Raw genomic sequence first — 19,052 nt, forward strand, 5'->3', positions numbered from 1 at the left:
AAAAGGTTTTATTATTTTTACTGATGCCTTTTTGAATGAATAATTTTCTGGATAATGATTTAACCTTTATTTATATGTCTGGCATTGCTGGGGATTCCTGCTTCGTCACAAGTGGTAAGCGAGTAAACATTAACTAGCTGTAGTAATCATCATTAACCTGTTAGGCTAAATCACAAAATTAAAAAGAATAGAAAACAGAATGAAAGCACACTGTTTATGAGATCTAAAAACAGTCCCTAAAAATCAATTGATGATTTGAAATGTTTTCTTGTGTACTTTATTTATGAGTTTTAAGCACATTAACCAAGCTAATTACACATCAAATTTGCCTCCAACAAGGCGATCCAGGCTTCGATTCCTGGCTGGCTTGAACTCAGAACTTTTCTCAAGTAGGAAACATGCTGGACTTAGCGGAATACCAGTGGGGTTCTAGGAGAGCAATTCCATTCCCAGCTTCCCCTTCCCCACAACCCGCTCCATTGGCATCCCGGTGCCTTTCATAGTCTCTAATGACTTCGAAGTGGAAGTGGTGTCAAGGCCAGTCATTCATTAATTACTTAGTGGGGACAAGATTATGTGGTTTTATTTTCGGGATTGTTTAGTTTTTAAAAAAGGAGGTTTCTGTGTTACAGTTTTAATTATTCTTTGAATTTTGTAGATTCCTAAATGTATGAATCATATTATTATACAAATATGGCAAATGAATTGGCTATTAAATATTGCACTTTTACAATATAATAATATTTAATATGCATGCTTAATAACTTGGGATGATAAAATAAATATGTAAATATTTGTGTGTTTAAAATTAATAAAAGGTGCAAGGTTTAAAAAATTCCAATCAATTTACTACATACATTTTGGTAAAGACTTCCTCCCAAAATAAATTGCATTAATTAAATTTATTATATTAAAAGATTAGGTTTTTTGTGATACCAGTAAAATTTTGAATAATAATAATACTGATTAATTTTATGAATTTAATTGCGTTTTGATTCTAAATGGTGTATTAACTTGCATTTCGGTGTTCCAAGGTGTACTGGCACACTTGTCGGTGTTATTTCGGTTTTAAAGCAATTCTCCATACAATCTCGTCCCCAATAACTGGGTATTCTTCCTCCGTGCTCCTGCTAACTGGGCGTGTGGCTGCTGTGCAGGTGGAGCTGTTCTACACCCAGCTGGACGGGCTGGAGGTCGGCTGGAGGGAAGGCGTCGAGAGGAGTCGCCAGTCCATCGAGCTGCCTCACGATGACTTCCTGTGAGTAACCTGCACCATGGAACCACTTTCCTTCCGGTGATCCACGAGGAGTTACCGCCATTCGTGTGGAGATTTATTGGAAACCGTGGGCATAGATTGCGGGGGGCCGGGGGGGGGGGGGGGGGGGGGGGGGGGGGCTGTGTCCCCCTGGAATTAAGTAGTGCCTCACTTAGGGGGGCCTGCTTGCACTTTCAAAATTGTGACTGTGAAACGGAGTTGATAAACATAAACATCAAAACAGTGTTTTATGAAAAAACTTTCTGTACCTATATTTTAAAGTTTTTTGCTTATTGCATGCATATAGCCCAAACTATGTGCAGTGTAAAACATACGAGCACCATATACAGTGATGACTTGTGTCGGTTATAACCCAAGCCCGAAACTCTCGGGCCGCGCGGGGCCCCCTTGCGAATCCTGCAGATTTGCACCCCTGTTGGAAAAGTTAAAAAAATTAAAAATATATTAATAACCCAATCATGGGTAAACACAGTGATGTATTATCAGACTGTATTGTTTACATTTGAGTTTAACAAACGTAGGTAACAAGCTTACAAAAGGTATTCAAAAGTATTGTGTAAACATTCACATTCTTGGCCACACGCTTATGTACCGCACAACACGTGGCTACATATGACTGTCTTTGGTCACTGTAGCAACATGCATGATACGTAATTGTACAGTCCTTTGGTTAGGCATGTCATCCATATCCACATACAATAAGTAGACACAAGATTTTATGGCTTTATTTTTAGTCCAGTTTCCTTTTTAAAACAGAGGATTTCAGTAATTTTTTTTTAATTTTTTTTTAAATTTTTATAAAAGCTATTTTTTAATACTTACTTCACTTGGTAAAATTTATATGCTGAATTTTTACGATAAAATAATTTATAAACGGAACAACTGAACATTGACAAGCTAATCCGCAAGAGTCATCTCCATCTGCGTGCTATTAAATTATAGAAACTGTTTCGTGAGATCCATCTCTGTGAAACTGTAGAACGGGCCTTAGATGCATTCTTGTGAGCTATCAGGGACTTGTGGTGATCCCTTTAGTATAAATGTGATGTAGTCGGTAGTTAAACCAGCCAACTGCTGCCGTCCACATTTTTTTCTGGAATTTGTTTCTTTAATTTGATTATCTTGAAACACGCACGAATAAATTATGACTAGAAATAAATAGCAAAGAATGTTAATACATACAAAATCCACCATTGAGAATATATTTATTTTTTAATACACCATGTTGCATTGGCATCAGAATAATTTGGACATCTTTTCAAGACCAATTTCTTACTAAATATGCAACCTTGAACTCAAAGGACCCTTTGGTTAAAGTTAGTAAAGGATGCCTGATTACTATTTATAAACAGATCATTATTATTAATTTAAATTTTTATTTATTTCTTTTGATGTGAAGTTAAGGCAGCAGTATTTTCTATATAAACAACTGCTATTAACTCATCCTCGGGAAGAATGCACTGTATGAGAGTCAAGATCCTTTCTTTCTTTAAATTGTATCAAGTATTTGCATCCTCCATGTCCTTGCTGTTCCCTCCCTCCCACAGTGTTGATGCCCACATTGCTTATTCCTGTACTTGTGGGCTAGGATTAAACTCACGTTCAGTGGTACTTACCCCCCAAATGGAGATGGCACATTCTCCCTCCTCCCCCTCCTACCCAAAAAAAAGACACCTAGTACTATGAATTCGATATAGTGGCAACCAGGTGATCTGGGTGTCCTAACCCAGGAAAGTTTTAAAATATTTTTAATCAAAATCATATATTAATACAAATGTAACGCTATGTATTACAAATATTAAATTTTAAGGAAAATTAATAACAACTGATAAACATTTTTGATTTTGTGTTTATTAACCTTTTCTTATCCCTCCCTTCCCCCCCCCCCCCCCACAATTTTTTTTCTCAATGGAGCAATTCACTTCATATACTCCTCCCCCCTGTTGGCAGCCCTGCTCAAGTTCTATATCGCTGGTTGCCTTATCCTTTCTGGTGGCATTTTATAGGTGCTTGTGCCTTGTTAACGGTCGTAAAATAACAAGGCAGTGATCGTTTCTTTTTAATGAGCCAGAGGAAAAAACAGAGAGAAGCTGATTGAGAACCCAAGAGTGTTGAAATGTTTCTTACCTGGGGCTATTTTTAGCACTGACGTTTCAGTTAAGTTTATCTGTATTCAGAGTTTCTGCTGGGAAAGAGGACACATTGTGAAAATTTGCAATCGTTCCTGGCTGAGACGAAGAGTGTTCGTTGATTCCTTGCACATACAGAAAACAAACACCTGAGAAATATTCCATCAGATGTTGTAGGTAGCGAGATGTAAAATTCTGCCTATGACTGTTAATTTACTCAAAAGTGTTTTGGTTTATGCATATATAAAATAAAAGAGTTTGAAATGAATTTTGAAATTTATTCATCTAGCAATGAAAATGCATGTCCATCACACAATTCCATAGTTTACCAGAAAATAAAAACACTAAATATTTTTTCTCATTCCTGACAATCCTGTGCCTTAACGTAAGAATATCCATAACGACTTTGTCACCTAGGTACAACAAAAAGGTACTAAAGCTGCATCCAAATACTGGCCTACTGGATCCATTAGCTAAGGGATCCACTAGAAGTGCATCATAGTGGACAAGGCCATCTTTTTGTTGCTTCCAAATTCTCACTAGGGATACTCAAGCATCCCTAGTATCCCTACAGGCATCCACTAACTCGAGATTTGTAGGGGTGTGATACTCTAACTGATGCATTCCTACATCCATTAGCTTTGGAATGATGTTTTATTTTATTTTTATCAAATATTTCAGTTTTTTGGCATAAGATTTGTTTAAAACACTCATAAGTATATGTGATAACACAAATAGAGACAAATAAAGTGTTAATAAAATTATTGAAAGGCGATTTATAAGTATTTTTTATAATTTGAGATTCATAACAAAATTTTTGTTTTGATCGCTAACATTTATAACAACCACAATAAATAAATTTTGTTGGTTGGTCATTGTTATTTATGTTTTGCTGAATATTTGTAGTTATCACGACTCAAAATTTTTACATGAACATTATTACGAGCAAATGTTAACAGTTGGTGCTAGCAATAAAAGTACCATGTTTTATCGCATAATCGTCGCACATTTTATACTAAAATCATGTTTGATATGTAGGGGTGCGACGTTTATGTGGAAAAAAATTTTTTTGGTAGGTAAAGTTATTCATAAAAACAAAACCCATTCATGGAAAGTACATTCATTTAAAAAGTTAAATATAAAGAGCACGCCAAACAATTTAAATTAAAAAGTCATGCAACAAAAACCTTTCTTCAACTTTAAATAGAAAAACAAAATCTGTGATCCGAATGCGAGCCTGAACGAATGCATAACTATCGTAGTACACCTATACCTCACTTAGCACGACTAATTCGTTCTTAAAAATGCTCGTGTTATTAAAATTGTGTATTCTGAAGCATTAGTTTCCATAAATAGCAAGGCTAATTTATTTAATGTGTTTCAAAATTCTGCAGGAATACCTATACTTTACGTAATATAAATGCGTTGAATAACACTCAACTATAAATGTCACACCATTTATCTGTATATGCCTCCAATTGCACTTTGTATGACACTGCGTAATGGGAGATACGTGGTTATGTACTTTATCGTCAGTCTGCTGGCTGACTTGCCCGCCTGGGCGTGACCTTCAACTCGCATCGCATACTTTTCCAAACCATTATTTACCGACAGTGAAACCGATATTACTGTCAGGATAATTATAATTTAATTTTTCAAAAATTAAAGTTCTTATTCACGTATCACCACCTGGTTCACACCATTCCTGTCAAGCCTATTTTTTTTCATTGCAACATTCATTTAACAACCTTTTCATTTCTGTTCCAGTATCTAATGTCAAATATATTCCCGCTAGTACAACCAACAGCATCAGACTTGTATAAACTTGCGGTAAGAGTCCTTATTTTGTGCAATTGTTCGCACAGTTGACTTGCTTGAAACTAAAATGCGACCAACATAAGCGTGGCCTTCATTAAAATCTGTGCGCCGTAATACTTCTAGTTTTGTCTCAAATACTTGAACACGATGCATTATGAGTGATCAAGCACCTACAGTTACCGGCAGCTGAATTGGCAGACGTTGCTTTTGTTTGAGTGAATTCCCTGCCTCTAGACTGAGTTCACGGCCCGGTTTGTGGCCAGGCGACAACAGTATGGCACGGCGGCATACGCGTGGGCATAAAAACGTTTGGTCCTTTACACTCCATAGCCACAATTTAACTTGCCATACAACAGCCGATAGCATAGACAGACCTGCGCGCGCATCTCTTCCCTCCCTTGTTTCGCTAAATGTATCCCACAGCACATGTTCACAGAAGTTGAAACATACTTTGTGGCGTCGTGCTCGACTTTTTTTTTTTTGCCTGCCTAGATTTTGTGCTAACTGAAGTTTACAGACGTGCTATTTGAGACTGGAACAGTAAAATTACGCTAAATGAATTCGCCCAATCTTAAGCTGTGCTAAGTGAGGGATAGGTGTACACACCACGATACAGTGCGGGCCATCAAATGTAGTTAACTTTGCACTCGACAGAGAGCACGCGTTGCATGCAATTGGCGCAATATCAATATTCAACTACGTGTGTACACTCTATACGGGAAGCAACATAACCAAACATGAATGATGCAAACTAGCGCTGGCTAAATTTTTGTAAGTGGTACACCGCGGTGCTGAAAACGAACAGATAAAGGTTATAACGTTTAAAAACGTCTTTAAAAGAAAATTTACACATCATACAACTTTGTATTTCTGTTAATTAAATAAGTAAGTGGTAATGTCCGATAAAAATTAGATTTCTACTTTAAAATACATCATTTTATACGTAAAAAATATCCACACAAAGCGCTTGGAATCTAATAGCGGGACCAATAACATCATGCAACATTTACACGAGAGGTTTTTTTATCCAAATTTTGACGCCCTAAAATATAGGTGCGACGATTATGAGCATGCGAAGATTATGAGATAAAAGAGGGAATTCAGATGCTATAAATGTGTCCTTTACATTGTGGCTGCATTTGCCTTAGGGATGTAGGGACGTGTGTGCTAGGGACGCATTCTTATGTATTTGGAGACAGCATATGTCCCAATGGAAAAACAGGCAACCCAGGACTGCGCAGCACGTCTGTGGCCAAAACTTTCTATTCGAAACATCTGAAAAATAAAGGGAAAAAAGTTAAATGCCAAATGTTCTAGAAATATAATAAAAACCTGCAAATTAATACTTACACAGAAACACAGTTTTAAAAACCACATTTAAGATGAATAAAATACTACAACATATGGTTGCTCAAATACTAATGTAACTAACAATGTTAAAACCAGTAAAAATTTAGCTACGTAAATGATTTTTTTCTCAAATAAACTAACATATCAGAAACTATTATAAAAATATTCCCGACAGTAAAATACAAATACAAAACTAGGTCACCTCAACTTAGAACTACAGATGTAAGGCGTACTCGCTAGCCAGAACAAGCGAGCCATCGAGTCGTGTCCTCCGATCCCTGTCACCTGCGTTCTCTGCATGAAGGCATTTCTTGTGGTCAGCGCAGGCCGAACAGTCCCCACACCCGCCTCAGCCAGGGAGGCTGCTCTAACAAGGCTGGTGCCGGACAAAGCTAATAACCTACCACTGTCACCTGGAGACAACTGCCACGTCTCCATGAGAGCCGGAGACGTAGCCACCTCACATGAAAGTACCACTTCGTTTCTCTTATGTAACTTGTTCGACCCCGTCAATCACACTAGGCTTCTATGAATCCTGCTTCATTTATTCAAATCAAATTTTAGGTAAATATCAAAACATTAGCATTTTTTGGAATCTTTTATCTAACATACAGTGAAAGGTTTTTCCTTAACTTCACAGCAGTCCAAGAAAATTTGATCCAAAATACAGTGAAAAAAAAAGTAGTTTTAGAAAGAATTCCTGGAATTCCATATTTTTTAATTGAAAATTATTTTTGTTGATACAATTGATCATATACATAAAAATTTAATAATATTAATAATTTTTAATTATAATCGCATACATTACATATGTCTTACTCATAAGAAAATGTATGTATGTGTTTTTAATGTTGCAGAAAACAAATCCTATTTTCTCAATAAATCATCTTACTTTAAACATGATACATTTTTTAATTTTTGTTTTGTGAATCTGTCCAAATTGGTGTATCTATTGGTAAAGAATGGGTAAATAATTATAAGGTATGTAGTGTCAAACCAAATATCCAATTATTCACGAACATAGAATATTTTTTGAATATTCTCAGACCCTTTTTGCACACACGGATGCCAAAACCTGCCAACAAGCATTCCTACCCGGAGTTCTCAACGAGTGCGTACCGCAGGTGGATGAATGCCATGTCTGACGTGCTGGACCTGGAACGGAAGCTGGGTGGCTCCGAGAAGACGTCGGAGCCCGACAGGTCCGTGCCGGCCGCCTTCTCGTCCGCCCTCGTGAAGCTGCTGCCCGCGACCAACCAGCTGTTTGTGGCCCACAACACCGGGGCAAGGTGGGTGCCATTGTTCCCGCAGACAGGGAACATATGGGAAACAGGAAAACTTCAGGGAATCATAAACGTATTAAGAATTTGGATTAAATCCTTACTTCGCAGCTTTTCCGGAAATTATTAATCAAGTTTTTAAAATACAATTTTCGAACACTGGAGATGTTCCTGTATTCACCCTGACAACGGAGTTGATAAATACCTACTGGTTTCTGATAAATTACTGTTTATAGCTTACATTACAATACCTATGCATTGAAGCGGACGCTTGCATTTGTTGCTGTATGTTTATGTTTTGGAGAACTTTAGTCAAATTGTGAGAATGATCGATTAGGTTAGATTAGCTAGGTACCTTAAAAATACTTTAAAACATTTTGGACGGTTGGTTAGGTTAGGCTAGTTTGGAACTTTTTGGGCCTCAGAATGGACATGTTGCTACGCTACTTGGTAATTCCTAAGCTACCATTAAAATATTTGACAGTATTTTTAATGTAGCCATACTAACCCAGCCAACCGTCCACCATATTTTTAAGCATTTTTAATGGAGCTAACCTAATCTAAATGACCATTCTCACGATGTAAAAAATTTGTAATATTTATATGGAACATGCACAAACACATCCTCGGAAAGGACTGTTGTGAATGTTATGTTTGCCGATCCTGTGATTCTCCATATGTAAGAACGATAAAAAAAAGCCTTTGTCAATGCATGGGGATTGTAATGAAAGCTATAAACTGTGATTTCTAAGAAACCAGTAGGAATTAAAAGATGCTGTTTTTAGGGTTGATAGAGGAACATCTTTTGTGTTTGAAAAAAATAATTTTCTGAATTTTATTTTTGATTTCCGGAAAAGCTGCAATGTTAAATCAGTAATTTTTCATGCTATGCAACCATGTTAGTTATTTAATTTTCTTGCCATTACTATTAATGGATTTTACTGTAAATTTATTCCAATATCTCTCTTGCATTTGTTGTTTGGTCACAAATTCTGTAACCAAATGTTTACTTAACAATATTTTTCCCGTTATAAATTAAGTGATTTAAATGATAAAAACTTGTGTGTTTTTGAATGGTGCTAGATAATTGTTAGTAAATATCTGTTGAGAAAATTTGAGATGAAACATAAAATGCAAGAGAGCTATCATGAAAAAATTAACAGGAAATTCTTTCACATACAGTAATGGTAATGACAAGAGAATGAAATAACCAACATTTCATATGATATCAAGCCTTAATAATCTGTACCGATACCTATATAGTTTTCACTAACATTAAATATATTAAAGGGATACAAAAAACTGATTATTAATTTGAAGCATGCACAAATATCTATAATATTTTTCTTGATCACAATAAATCAATCGCGTATCTTTTAAAAGGTTCATCAGAAATATTTATTAATTTTTTCTTTCAGGCTGGCAGTTTTGTTTATGTTATGTCGATGGAAATGATGGCAGTGCAGACAATATATTGAAAAGGAAAACATTTTGCATTGCAGAAATTTGTTTTACTGTTTTGATAATAAAGTTTATTGTAATATATCTGTTACCTTGCCAGGTAGGTGGTACAGGGGAAACAATTAAGTCAGGCAAATTGGCCGAAGTAAGAGTGTGGGTGTTGTGTACTACTGCCTATAACCAAGCTCATGACTGTTCTAATGTCGCCAGGCTTGGGGGGGGGGGGGGGGGGGGGGGTTTTGATCGGCGTACATGTAGTAGACCTTGGGCGCCAACATGTGGATGGGCACGTGGACCCGGCTACCGACGCTGTCCCAGCGCCGAGATGTGACCCATGTCGAGCTAGGCTCGACTCCCCCGCTAACACTCACCGGCCCGCTCTCAGCGGCGAGCACACTATATTACCGGCGAAGACGACTGCTTGTGTGGTCTTGAGGCGCCCCATACACCTCCGTCTCTGTACTGGAAAGCTCGTAGTTGAGAAAATTGAGTGCAAGGAGTTGGGTGAATATTAAGTTTTGTTGCCGCCGACACGTACACTGACAATGCGTACGAAAAACAGTAAGTAGTCCAGCTTTCATGCTGACCAGGACACCACGTGGACTGGCCTCGAAAGTGCAAGCTCACCAAATAATACAAAACTCTACGGGAAGCTATAATTAGTTAGTTTCCATAGTCTGCCACCGGGGTAGACCCGAAGGTTAATTAAAAAAGGTTTAAAATAATTATGATAACGGATCAGTTGAGAGCAATAGTTGAAGTCGATGAGGTGCTGAGATGCGTACTACCCTGCACGGCGAACAGAAGAGACTGGCCAGGCCATGGGTGCCATGGCCGCAGGAAGTGCTGAATTTACCGTAGATTGACGTAGCAGAACAATTAAAAATAACATATTTAAACCCTTTAAAAATCACACGTTAATTTAGACTTAAGTATTAAAGTATTATGTATTATAGTTATTTAATTATTAACTACATTATTTAAAGAGATGAAGTCTCCACTGCTCCAGTTAGGGTGGGCACCGAAAGGGTTCGTGCAGGGTGACTGAACACACACACAGCAACTGTTGGCGTAAGGTTTGAAATAGAAGGTGTCGGTGGGTGGAGAGGGGGTCGGCAGTGGCGTGAGGCACATCGGTGTTAGGGAGGGCGTAGCCCTGGTCGGCGTTGCTAATACACAATTTATCGTGGAAACAGTCATAACAGATCCACTGTCTGTTCCTGTCAGAGCGTACACAAAGGATGTTCGCAGTGTTACCACATATACACACTGCCTCTAAGTTCCCTAGCTACCAACTTGTGAATACATAAATACCCTACTTAAAGCTTACAGCCTCAATAAATAACAGTGGGAAAAATTGAAAAATTAGAAGGTACTATATAGTTTGGTTATGAATCTACCTCAGCACTTTCAAAATTCATTAAAAAATATTTTTTTTTGTCATTTATCGGAACAAATAAATCTGAATCGCAAAATTTACAGTCTAAAAATTGACAAGTGGTGTCCATTTCTGAAGTTTGTTTACGCACACTGACGACCATATGAAGTTGTTTAAAAACTCTGTTACCAGAAAAAAAAGCAGCTGAATGATATCTATAACAGTGCAACTACTTTTAATAAATGTCCAATATGAGACAAGTTTCATGATACAGACTATACCCTAATGTTTAAAAAACCACTATAATCTTAAAGGGACCATGGCCTCATTTTTTCTTCCCACTTTTGATTGTCTTATCAGTGGAAGTGAGGCCAATCAAAATGTAGTATTGCCAGGCTACGACCAGGATATTTCTTCTCCCCAATATGGTGGTCATTAAATCTACTCAATGCTTTATTTTCAAGTAACTTGTCTCAAACTTGGGAGTTCTTAAAAGTAGAACCAATGGCCTGTGTATCCTTGTACCATTGTTGTTCTGTCAGCAGAGTTTGTAAAATACTTTGTGTGGCTGTCATTGTTCGAGAACAAGCATCACGATATGCTGTGCAAGCGAGAGTTGGGGAATGGGAACTGTCAGATCGGAGAGGCACAGACTGAATGACATGCTACCCCCGCAGGTACCAGTCCATGCTGCGGATGATGAAGCGTTACCACCTGGGCTACCACCTGCTGCCCGGGAGCAGCTTCGAGACGGTGCCCGGCCGGGAGGTGGTGTTCTCTTCCTACCCGGGGGTCATCTCGTCCCAGGACGACTTCTACGTGGTGTCGGGCGGCTCGGCCGAGGAGGGGGGCGCGCACCAGATGGTTGTGGCAGGCACTGCGTTCGACAACTTCAACAGCGCCCTGTGGAGCGGGGTCAACACCGACAAGGTGAGGAACACAGGATGTCCACAGGTCACACACCGTGTGTCACTGAAGGTCAGGAACCAAAGTCTACTCTGTGATTCTGCAGATTAGCGGCTTCTGGGCAAGACCATCGAGAGAAATCAAGAGCTCGGGTAACGAATAATTCTGTCGGGATCCATTCTTATTATTTAATGTATCTACAAGTTTTTCAACCCCATAATTTAAAAATAAAAAATGTGAGCAAGTCTTTCAGTACTCACCAGTGATGTGTAACATCTAACCTTGATAAGGGGCAAAATTCATGTGTTCTCATGTTGCAAATACACTTAATGTACAAAACTCAGACACAAAATTTAACATAGAATTCTTTAAATTAATCCTGAGCATGATAAATAAATGAAAATTGTGTTTTTAACTACGTTTTTGGATGCGAATCACACGTAATTTCTACACCCGCTGCTATAATTCGCTGCCGGATCAGGTCTGTCGACTATTGAATAATTTCATTAGCAGACTGAAAATTTTAAATATATAATGAAGCAACTTTGATAAAAGTGAAAAGACTTAAAAAAAATACTAAAAGCTGGATTTGGACCTGATTTTAGACAGAGAATTTTATTTAAATACTGCCCACTTTGTTGAAATTCATTAAACAGTTAATACTGTAACATTTTATTTTGGCTTTGTGAACTTTGGTTCGCGCCATCCATCACAGATAGCAGCACTGTGGTTGTTGCACATTTCCATTCCGTAAGTTCCGTCATATTCACGAAATTACTTCCACCAAAAGCCTTATACCGAGAGCTAAGAAGTAACACATCAAAATTCTAAAGACTGTATAACGTTAATGTGGCCATGTACCTAATCTGTGTGTATCACTTTACTTGTAGGGTTACCTTTGAATTATATTTACAATATACTTGTGACCTTTGGCCTGTCAGGGAAAATACAAGCATTAAAAAATTTCTCGAAAATCCTGGTGCCCGGGCCCTGAGTAGTCCCCCCGGTCCCTTTTTTTGACAGCCCTACTACTTAGAAAAAAAGTTAATAAAAAATTAAAGAGAATGATTAGGTAGTTACATTACGTAAGCAAAATTAATAATACGTATTCAATATGTAAATAATATGTAATACATATTTATATTGTAGCTGACCGAACCTACCCAATATTTCATTGAAATTATTATTTGCATTGTTTCCCAAAAGTCGCTTATCTGTATAAGTAACTTTAAATTATGAAATGAAAAACCAAGCAAACAAAATTTTATTCTGATTATTAAAAATTTGCTTTTCATCATACAAAATTCAGTGTGAACCTAGTTAATAACTTAGGTTCTGGTATTAACTATATTTAATTATTTCCTGTTTTGTGAATTATTACTGCAACATACTTAAAAACCAAAATTTATTTTTTAAATAAGAGTTAATCTGTTCCACATATTTATATTATAAATTACATATGTGTAAGTTTAACAAATACAGTGTATATGTCAAAATGATGATACTCTTTTGGGGACAATAGAATAAGGTGGCTACAAATAGCCCTTCAGAAATAGGGTACAAATTACAAAGTTAAACTGAAACGTATTTATGGGAACGTCGCACTGCTCCTAGTGGCAATCACTGGGACCCTCCTCCGGGCTGGCGGCGTGCCACTGAAACGCGGGCACACGTCACGTTGCACACACACACGCAGAGTGACCAGGGGGTCACGGACAAGGAGGGAGGTGGTGGCACCTCGGGCTCAGGTGGACGCAGCCCCGGTCAATGTCAATACATAACATCATCATGCGATCAAATTTGTTTTTTCTTGCACAGTGTTCATTTATTTCTGCTGCTGACATGGTTACAATTTTAAATTTTTGCTTTTGCTACTGTCATATTAGTACAGTACTACTATTACAAATACAAAAAAATCAATTTTCAGTGTTGAAAACCCAGTGTATCTCTGTAAGTTGTATCTTTTTAATGCTTTTATTTACTTAGGTAAATAAGTTTTTAACACATTTTTTATGTTTTATTTTTCCGGTATCTTATAAAAAAAAACTACATTAGAAAATAAATCAATTTTGGTAATATAATTAAATGGTTTACTTTTTCTAAATAGAAGCCGAAATGTCACAATCATGAATATAATTTCACATTTTAATAGGAAACATCTAGGTAAATTTAGTTGCATTTTGTGTACTGCCTTACAATTTTATGTTTCTTCAGTTTTATCAGTATTCTTCTTATAATCTTTTCCCTGGTAAACCCCATAACTTCTGTCACTTTGGGAAAGAAACTCAAGTTGTTTACTTTTTGTTGGCTGGCAAGGTGCTGGTGTCGGCACGGGCGATGGTGGCGAACCGGCTGGCGATGGACGGGCGGACCTGGGCCAAGCTGCTGGAGCGGCACAGCAGCGGGACCGGCAACAAGCAGTGGGTGGTCGCGGACTACGGCCGCCTCGCCAGGGTGCGCCCCGAGCAGCTGGCCTCCACCACCGATGCCGCGTCCACACGCATCGTCCGCGTGGAGGCTCGCGAGGGCGGGGACGCCTCCACGTCTGCGTCGGCCGTCCGCCTGTGGGAGGTCACGGCGAGGAGCGCGGCGTCGCACGACACGCACTTGGTCCTCGAAGCATCGCGGCTGTTCCAGCAAGGTGAGCATCGCTTAGAGAACCTACCACTTCACAGTTTATCTCGTCTTGAGTGAATGAGCAGTAAAATATCTAACAGGCACTAGAAGACATTAAGCTATTTTCATAGTTTAGCCATCAGTCATACAAATCCCTTGCAGATCAGTAAAAGACAGAAATAGCGTCTAACTCAAGCGGCATCCAATGAACAGTCCCTCGACAACGGAATCTAGCCTGATGATCAAACACAAAGTAAGCCTTTTTTTTTGAGTGTCTATAAAAGGAAATCCTTTAGAGTCATAAAAGGTTCAAATAGAAATAGCGGTTAAATACTGTTACAACGTTTTTGAAAAGTATCAAGGAAAACAAAAATTTGTATGAGTGACAAATTTATAACTATATAAAATAGATTTGACAATAAGGTTTTGGATGTAAAATGCTGAGCAGGAAAATGTTACGAGAGGGTAGTTGAAACAAGGTCCAGTCTACTATTACGTTTTGTAAGAGGGAAGAGTGTGTGGTGTGTTGCTTTATAACATTAAAGCTTTTGCTTCATCCACCATGTTGAATTTTGATATTTTGGCTTATTGCCAGTATTCAAGAGGAAGTTCTTCGAAAATGAGGTTGTAGAAGCAATTTTGTACAGGCAATCTGATTATGGCATAGTTAGCTGTGGCATACCAGAAAAAAATCATTTGTAAATGACCACAGAGCAATTAGTCATAAATAAATATTACAGTGACACTTATTTATAAAGTACCTCACTGCAAGCGATTTCTCACTTAGATAACAGTAGCAGATTCCAAACTACAAAATTTTCTGTGGAAGATAAATTGCATTGCTTAGTATTGCAAAATCAGAATAAATGTTCCAAGATAAAAAAAATTAAGGCTTGAAAATGTCATAAACTCAAATTTAAAGTTCTTGATATGTCAATTTGTTTTGATAAATGATGTTTATTTTATGAAGACTGTGTCATATTCAACATAAAAGATTGTAGGATGTAACGTAATACTTTTTTCGTTCGAACAGTCTTCGTTTAAAAAGTGGTGCAAATGACAAGTTTTCATTTTTAGAACAAAAAGTAAATGTTTTTTTTAAGTACATAGGAAACAGAAACTTTAATTAAGTAAATATTTATCAGAAACTTACGGTATGAAGGTCATTATTAATTGGGAAACATTAAGAATTTTAAAATTAATTTCATTAGAATATTTGTGCTATGCACAATTTTTATTTAATATGTAATGTCAAAAAATAAAATTTGGGGATTGAATGAAAATTTTGTTTAAACTGCTTTTATTTTATAAATTAACTTACATTTTAGGGTTAAATAGTGTATTAACTTACACTTCGCATTGATAATCTGCATATGGGTAGCTACATGGTGTATTAACTCACACCTTGTTGTTACTCCTGTTTCATCCTAATCCACCACCTCTTAAAAGTCACAATAATTTTGTGAATTCACTGGGTAGCAAAGTAGGAAGCGCACACACATCTGCTTCACGTTGTTGACTGGACTACAGTGCTCTCAGCATGCCTTTGACGACCCTCAGTCAGTTGTAAACTATTGTATTTATTCTTCTGACTTGGACAGCTGCAAAACAGTCTAAGCTTACAAATCCGCCATTGTCTGACTGGCGCTCGCACACACACAAGAAACAATTGCCTCTCAAGTCAACAACACAACACTCCCCTTCTCATCTCAAACTGTCCCTATAAATTTAACCTTTTCGGTGCTTTCACCAATCTACCTGGGTATCTACGATATGGAGTTTTGATTGGTGTTGACACTGGGAAACCTTTGAACACTTCTTGCTCCTCGTCACTTTCACTTCCTATTCCCTCTGCTGAGCTGCTCCCTCTTGGCTCCGCATCCTCCTCTTGCTGCTGGATCTGCACAGGTAGACCTACTTCGGTGTTTCTCCCCTCTAGTACTTCTCTGGAAACTGCGGAGTTACCTGTTGGTTTCATGCGATTCACCCTTGCTTCACTCTGCTTGTGCTCCTCCCCACTTCCTGTCACCTGCTTTCCTGGCTGAATCCGCATCTTCAAATGGTCTGCGTGCACTAACTTAACCATGTCTCCCACCTGTACATGGTAAGTAACTTCACTTACTCTTTTTGTCACCACCCCGTGCACCCACTTTGCCTCTTCTCCTCTCAATGTTTTCACCAGCACAGCCTCCACAGCCTCACCCTCTTGAAACTCCCTAAGTAGACCCCGTTTTGTGTCCAGCCTGAGTTTACAGTGCTCCTGCTTCTCCGTCATCCTACCTGTGAAGGATGGTTTAAGCAGGGCCAAACGGGTATGTGGTTGCGCTGAAGGAATAATTCTGCCGGCGTTTTCTTCATAATGGAATGGGGAGTGTTACGGTAGGCAAACACGAACACTTCCAGCCTACGTTGTAAAGAGCGTCCCCTCTTTCCTCTCTGATCTTCTTTTAAGTGCCGTTTTAACGCTACCTTGACTGTTTGCACTTGTCTCTCTGCGCCATTTGATTGTGGATGATACGGTGGCGTTTGAACATGTTTTACACCATTAGATGCTAAAAAACAACCAAACTCCTGAGACTGAAAGGTGGGCCATTATCGGTCACCACTACCTCTGGTAACCCAAATGCTGCAAACAAGGTATGTAACTTTTCCACCGTATGAAAAGCAGTGGTGGACTGCATCGGCAATACTTCCAGCCACCTTGAAAACCCATCCACCACGATCAAAAACTTATGCTGGTGATGCTCTGCAAAATCCATGTGAACTCGTTGCCATCTTCTACCTGGCCAGCTCCACTGGTGCAGTGGTACTGGAGGCTGCATTTTGGTTCAATTGGCACACTTGACATTGTCACACCTCTTCTTCAATCTGGCTGTCCATACCCGGCCACCATACTTAGCTGCGAGCCAACATCTTCATTCGGGTGATGCCTGGATGTTCTTCATGTAACAGTTGAATAACTCTGCTCTGCAACACCTCTGGGATAACCACTCTACTCCCCCAGATCACACAATCCTGCTCCACCGACAGCTCTAGCTTCACCTGACTGCAAACGGCTGCAGTTCCGGTGCCACGGTTTTAGGCTACCCCCGTAGAATGATGTCGGAAAGCTTCGATAACACTGCATCTTTTCGAGTAGCTTCCGCAATATCGGATGCTGCCAACGGGAGGTCCTCGAAGGGTGCGAAAAAAAATATTTCCTCTCCTAACCATGGCTCACCTCTTTCCTCCTCCAAACGTGGTGATGCAACCGTGATAACCCATCCGCATGTCCAATTGCTCTTCCCTGCTTGTACTTCACTTCATACTGATATGCCCCCAACATCAGAGCCCAGCGCTGAATTCTGGCTGATGCCATGACTGGCACCAGTTTTCTACCAAACAATGCCGTTAACGCTTGATGATCTGTGACTAACACAAACTTACGCCCACAAAGAACATGTGGAACTTCTTCACTGCAAACACCAAGCTAAGGGCCTCTCTTTCCACCTGACTATATCCCGCTTCTGCTTTTGATAAGGTTTTAGAGGCAAATGCAATCGGCCGCTCCTCGCCTGAATGCATAACATGCGCTAGTACAGCTCCCACTCCATATGCGCTAGCAACCGCTGTGACCACAATGGGCAAGGTGGGGTCATAGGGCACCAGCACAGGACTCTGCACAAGCATCTTTTTACTCTCCAAGAAGGCCTGTTTGCATTCTACTATCCACTGCCAGTGGTGATCTTTCTGTAACAATTTATACAAGTGATGCAAAACAGTTGCCAAGTTCGGCATAAATTGTCCATAGAACTGAAGTAGTCCCAAGTATGAGCGCAGCTGTGAGATATCCTTAGGGGCTGGTCCCTCCTGACTCACTTTTATCTTCTCCTGGGTTGCTTGAATTCCCTCACTTGATATCTTGTGCCCCAAATAAACCACGCTTCTGCACAGCAGCTTACACTTTTCCTTCTTAACGCAGATTCCATAGGCCTGCAGCCTTTTAAATACCTCCACAAACTTATGTCTACCATCTTCCAAACTTGACCCCACCACCAGAATATCATCCAGGTACGCATACACTCCATAAATACCTTTCAATACTTGTTCTATTGCTTTCTGGAAAATACACGGAGCACTACAAAACCCAAAGGGCAACCGTGTATATCAAAACAATTCTTTGTGTGTGTTGATGGTCAGTAATGGCTGACTCAATTTATTAACTGACAACTGAGTGTATGCGGATTGCAAATCAATGACAGAGAAAACATTTCCGCCTGCCAATACACTAAAAATATCTGCTGGTCTGGGCAAGGGGTAATGATCCATTTCCACTACTGGATTCAGTCACCTTAAAGTCACCACACAATCTAACTCCACCATCCTTTTTCTTTACACAAACTACCGGTGTTGCCCATTCTGACTTACTAACAGGGTGTACCTGCGTGTACTAACCTGTCAATCTCAGGTTCCAATGCTGCCTTCCAAGCAAAGGGTACTTTTCTTGCCTTGCAAAAGACTGGTACCGCTCCTTCCTTTAGCACCACATCAGCTTCCACTCCTGCTATCACTCCAAGCCGTGGTCGAAACAAACCCTGGTACTCCATCATCAGTTTACTGACAATTACTTCTCGCTCGGACAAACTACTATTCTGGTCCAGCACCTGGATGTGTGCCCCCTTACTTGTTTTCCTGCCCCCAACCAGATTTTTCCAATCCAATTGCATGGATGCCAAACAATTCAGTCCCAACAGCATTGGCAGAGGCTTTCCCTGGCTATCCACCACTACCATAGGTAATGTTAGCTTCTGACCCTGGTACTCCACTGGTATCTGACATTCCCCAAGTAGCTGTAAGGG

The 19,052-nt window shown here is 39.2% G+C and overlaps 1 protein-coding gene and 1 long non-coding RNA gene across 3 annotated transcripts in view; one reads left to right on the plus strand and one right to left on the minus strand.

Moving 5' to 3' along the window:
* LOC134527634 (putative phospholipase B-like lamina ancestor) overlaps positions 1 to 19,052 on the plus strand; it is a 136,227-nt gene that overhangs the window by 104,180 nt on the left and 12,995 nt on the right. For both annotated transcript variants that reach the window (XM_063360488.1, XM_063360489.1), the window contains exons 6-9: positions 1,158 to 1,258; positions 7,698 to 7,862; positions 11,370 to 11,622; positions 13,915 to 14,239. In XM_063360488.1, the coding sequence (XP_063216558.1) occupies positions 1,158 to 1,258; positions 7,698 to 7,862; positions 11,370 to 11,622; positions 13,915 to 14,239 (844 nt within the window). The remainder of the gene's footprint in view (positions 1 to 1,157; positions 1,259 to 7,697; positions 7,863 to 11,369; positions 11,623 to 13,914; positions 14,240 to 19,052) is intronic.
* LOC134527635 (uncharacterized) lies at positions 967 to 11,470 on the minus strand. The gene is made up of 2 exons (XR_010074230.1): positions 7,693 to 11,470; positions 967 to 1,267 (listed from the first exon to the last, which is right to left on the minus strand). It is a non-coding gene; the product is annotated as an uncharacterized LOC134527635 (long non-coding RNA).

The sequence above is a fragment of the Bacillus rossius genome, chromosome 1 (genome assembly GCF_032445375.1).
Source record: "Bacillus rossius redtenbacheri isolate Brsri chromosome 1, Brsri_v3, whole genome shotgun sequence".
NCBI classification, from domain to species: domain Eukaryota; kingdom Metazoa; phylum Arthropoda; class Insecta; order Phasmatodea; family Bacillidae; genus Bacillus; species Bacillus rossius.